This window comes from Hoplias malabaricus, unplaced genomic scaffold (genome assembly GCF_029633855.1).
Source record: "Hoplias malabaricus isolate fHopMal1 unplaced genomic scaffold, fHopMal1.hap1 scaffold_85, whole genome shotgun sequence".
NCBI classification, from domain to species: domain Eukaryota; kingdom Metazoa; phylum Chordata; class Actinopteri; order Characiformes; family Erythrinidae; genus Hoplias; species Hoplias malabaricus.
The window spans coordinates 27501-32500 of NW_027100833.1; the positions used below are offsets into that span (position 1 = coordinate 27501).

Consider the following 5000-nt stretch of genomic DNA (forward strand, 5'->3'; position numbering starts at 1 on the left):
CACTCTCTGTCCACTCTGTGAGACACTCCTCCCTCGTTGGTCCACCTTGTAGATGTAGAGTCAGAGACGGTAGCTCATCTGTCGCTGCACAGTGTGTGTCGCTCGTCCTCTAGTCCTTCATCAGTGACACAGGACGCTGTCGGCTGGATGTTTTTGGTCGGTGGACTGTTCTCGGTCCAGACACTGAGGGGTTTAAAAACTCCAGCAGCACTGCTGTGTCTGATCCACTCTACACCAGCACAACACACACTAACACACCACCACCACGTCAGATTGCTTTGGTCTGATGCTGCTGAGGAGTTTTAAGGATCAGTGCTAAGCCCGGTGAGACTTCCGTGAGACACTTCCTCTGCGTTCTGTGGACGTTGGTTCCCTGTGGTTCTCACTCTCGGTTGAGGTCAGAGCTGTGGTGTAGAGGAGTCTCTGTGCTGAGAGGAACATGGCGGGGTCTGATCTGAGGGTTATGTAATCAGACTGTAGTGTAATTACTGACTCTGCTGTTATCTGCTCCACAGCACACACACTTGACCCTGCTGACCCCTGGTGTAACACACACACTCACACACTTCACTCCAGGCCAAACACTCCAGTCCGCTCGCTGTTTTCTCCGTCTTGTTGCCATGGGGATGCACTGGCACCATAAGGTAGTGAAGGCAATGCCAGAGTGGTGCATTATGGGTAAAGTCTTGGCGCTGCGTTTTTGAAACACGGCCCATCACACGCGGCAAGGTCACGCAAAATGCATCAGCCACAAGATTAAAACCAATGCTTGGTGAAATGTTAAACACTGAGGAGCTGGTTACAGCGCCCCCTGGTGAGAGGTGGGAACAGACTATTAATGAAGGATTATTCTGTTGTAGTTTGTGTCTCAGTTCCCTGTCGAGGCTCGTGCTGTAAACACACTCCAGTGTTAAAGGTGGGGTGTGTGTCTCTGATGCGGCTGGGAGCTCCGTCTCTGCGTCTGAGCCGTGCTCTGTTCGTATTCGGTGTGTGATTGTGTTCAGTGTGAAACAGAGCGGGGGATTCACTTCGGTCTGAAACTGGTTTCTCTCAGTGCTTTGTGTTCGGTGTCTTCACTAAAGTCAGAACACGTCCAAACCACAGACGCAGCGCTTCTCTTCGGAACGAGCTCCAGTCGCTCGGTCCGCCTCCGTGTTTAGGTTCTCCTCCCTGTGCCTGATTGGACGGGGCAGGGTCATGTGACTACAGCGCGGCGGTGTGGGTTTAAAGGGACGGTACGTGAACACACAGTGGGGACGTATTCACAGAAGTAACACAAACAGGACAGAATCAACAGAACGTTTTATAAAATCGAAAGATGACACCGGCTAGAAGTTCTGAACAGGGATTCTGGGTAATTTTGATTTAATTGCTCAGCGCTAGTTAGCGGTGCTTGAAGTTCATTGAAGCACCCACCCACCAGAGCCAGGCAACACCCCCTGTGAAGTGTGGTTTTAAAGATACTCTGAACAAAACATTATGTTCCTTTAAATGATAATGAGCCGCTCGCTGTTCACCCCGACCCCGAGCGCACAGCAGTGAGGAGCGAGGAGCAGAAGCTCTGGTTTTTAGCCGTTTTCACTCTGTTCTCTTTCTTCTCCGTTTTTACTCAGTGCTCTTATTTCTCCGCGCTCGTTGTGTCTGTTTCGCTGAGTTTAACCTCGTCTTTTTGCTCTCACATAAACACGGGTCCAGCGCTGTGATTGGACAGACTCAGACGAGGGGGCGGGGCCATTCTAAAGTCTCTGCACTTGACGTCAGAAGCGGAGCAGAATCAGAACGACTCGTTTTATCCCGTGTTTCTGACTTGGGAGGTTGGAGTAAAATTGCTGAACTTCTGACCTCAAATAGAGGCATGACACCACAGCATCTACACAGAGGAACAGAGGAACACAGGAACAGAGGAACACCTGCCAGCGCTCCTCCAGTCAGTCACTAGCAGAACCTCATGGAGGATGCAGTGTTAATGCAGAGAGGAGCAACGGTTGTAAAAGCTAACAGGTTTAACATTCTTTAGTGTGGAGAAGGGAATGTTTGTGTGTGTGTGTGTGTGTGTGTGTGTGTGTGTCTGATTTCCAGCCAAACACGCCTTTCCATGCTCTGAGAAACGTGCCTCACTTTAATGCAATGTTTTATTCAAGCTTTAACAGCAGGATACTGCACACACACACACACACACACACACACACACCAGAGGAACCCCATCACTCCAGAGAACACAGTTCCACTGTTCCACACACCAGAGGAACTCCATCACTCCAGAGAACACAGTTCCACTGTTCCACACACCAGAGGAACTCCATCACTCCAGAGAACACAGTTCCACTGTTCCACACACCAGAGGAACCCCATCACTCCAGAGAACACAGTTCCACTGTTCCACACACCAGAGGAACCCCATCACTCCTGAGAACACAGTTCCACTGTTCCACACACCAGAGGAACTCCATCACTCCAGAGAACACAGTTCCACTGTTCCACACACCAGAGGAACCCCATCACTCCTGAGAACACAGTTCCACTGTTCCACACACCAGAGGAACCCCATCGCTCCAGAGAACACAGTTCCACTGTTCCACACACCAGAGGAACCCCATCACTCCAGAGAACACAGTTCCACTGTTCCACACACCAGAGGAACCCCATCACTCCAGAGAACACCAAAGGCACTAATAATGAATCTGGTGAACACTCTTTTTAAGCCCCAGTCATGTGTAAAACAACTTGGACACTCAGGGTTAAATCACGTGTAAAACATTCTCCACTGAGAACACAGCCCTCCACTGAAATGTTCTCTAAAGAACCAAACGGTTCCGCTGTGGCTCGGCTTCAGAGACCCCCCCCCCCCACCTCCACCCCCCTTTATTCTGGCAGCTTTCCAGAGGCAGCTGTCACTCCAGCCCCGCTCTCTATTCTCAGCTCACAGTGTTCAGCAGAAGGAGGCTCTGAGACTCAGCTCCCTGTGAAAGAGGAGCTCTGAGACACGTCAGAGGAACAAAAGCAGAGAGGAACGACGAGGAGCGACAAAGAGCAAACTCTCCACCGCTTCAGATGTATTTAGACGAGAGAGAACAGCGGGGCTTCGGGAGGGGAGCGTGATGCTGAAGAGACACTGAAAACACACCTGATCTGTGTTTGATTTAAACTGAAATCCTCCTCTGAAGTGAGTTCAGCTTCAGAAACATGAGACGAGGCGCGGTGCTGACGATGGAGAATTAGTCCTGGCTCCACAGATCGTCCCAGAGCTCCACCTCTCCTGAGAATCTGTCTCTCTCTCTCTCTCTCTCTCTCTCTCTCTCTCTCTCTCTCTCTCTCTCTCTCCTCACCCCTCTACACCCCCCACACAGTGATGTTTCTGTTGTAAATCCAGCTGCGTCCCTCCTGCCATCTGCACCTTACAGCCGCACGCTAATGGATTAGCACACAGCTGATCTGCTGTGTCACGCACAGACAGACACACACACACACACACACACACACACACACACACAGACACAGACACACACACACGCACAGACAGACATACACACAAACACACACACACACACACGCGCACACACACAGACACACACACACAGACACAGACACACACACACGCACAGACAGACATACACACAAACACACACACACACACACACGCACACACACAGACACACACACAAACACAAAATTCTCAGGCCTAGTTCAGTTCTTTAGCTAAAGGGTGAGGGTGGCTCTCTTCTACAAAAGGGTGCACTGCAGAAAAAGAATGGGAAGCACTGCTGTAGTGAAACTATGGAAGTACACTGACTTTAACCACAACATTCTCTCAGCAGGTCATTCCTCAGTCACCTTCTGCAGTCTCCCTCGTTATACACTGTCTCTTTATATAAATATCTTTATGATGGTCTTCACCTGATCGTCATCAGAGCGTTTCACTGTTAGTTTCACTGTGTTAGACGCTGTACGTCACAAATAAACTTCTTATGATTGGTTTGATTCGATTGGGAAGTGTAACCATGGAAACGGGTGTAGAATAAACATAGAATAAACATACGGTAGCCATAGTGATGAGTGTAGTGTCACCATGGAAACGAGTGTACAGTGTAACCAAGGAAATGTATGAAGCGTAACCCAAGTCAGAGGTCTTCAAATCAGATCCAGGTTCCAGTCCGGGATTTGACAGCGGCCGCTCTGTTTAACCCTATACTCCCCAGGTGCAGCTGCAGTTACAGTGTTATAACGACCGGCATTTTTAAAATCCCGGCCTGGAACCTGGATCCAAAGTCTGGTTCGAACCCCTAGATGTAGGTGTGGTGTCACCTCTGTTTCATTAAACCTCTCACCTGTACGAGCTCCCTGTGGACACCTCTTCTTTAATCTGTCTGTTCAGAGCGTCCACCGCCTCCCGTCCCTTCCCCACACCGACCTGACCCTCGGACAACCCCTCGCTCCCCGCAGCCACCTTCTTCTCCCTCTCCACTCTCTTCCCCTGCCTCTTCTTCCTCTCTCCCATCAGCTTCTCCTTCTCCTGGACCTTGTCCTCCGTCTGGCTCTTCTCCAGCCCGCTGTCCGGGGCAGGTTTGGGGATCCAGGGGTGGTCCCTCCTGGGCAGAGGCCAGGGCTTATAGTCCTGTCTGTACTGGGTCTGGCTGTCGAAGGGGACCTCTGGGTTGTGGTACTCGCTCTTCGGCTTGCAGCTGGGCTCCGGGCGAACTTTCCACGCCTTGAAGTCCTGCCTCATGACGGAGCCCGGGGCGTCTTCCCGTCCGTCTCGTCCTTCTGGCCGCGGTCTTTCTGGGTCTGCGTTCTGATCTCGATCTTGGCTTCTCTCCTGCAGACGATCTCGGGTCCGGTCTCGAGTCCTTTCCCGATCCTTCTCTCGGTTCCTCTCCCGGTTCCTCTCCCGATCCCTCTGCAGCTGCTGGGTCTCCTCGGAGGCCTCGGAATATTTGACAAACACCAGAGGCACCGCGATGTCGGCCTTGTCCAGCTGACTCCAGAACCGAGCCATGCAGCAG

At 51.4% G+C, this 5000-nt stretch overlaps 1 protein-coding gene across 3 annotated transcripts in view; it reads right to left on the reverse strand.

The window, feature by feature from the left end:
• map6a (microtubule-associated protein 6a) overlaps positions 1 to 5000 on the reverse strand; it is a 21752-nt gene that overhangs the window by 16710 nt on the left and 42 nt on the right. For all 3 annotated transcript variants that reach the window (XR_010798104.1, XM_066658739.1, XM_066658738.1), the window contains exon 1: positions 4326 to 5000. This exon is cut by the window's right edge and continues 42 nt beyond it. Coding sequence is in view for 2 of the 3 variants with exons in the window: in XM_066658739.1 (XP_066514836.1) it covers positions 4326 to 5000 (675 nt within the window). In the remaining variant the exon portion in view is untranslated. The remainder of the gene's footprint in view (positions 1 to 4325) is intronic.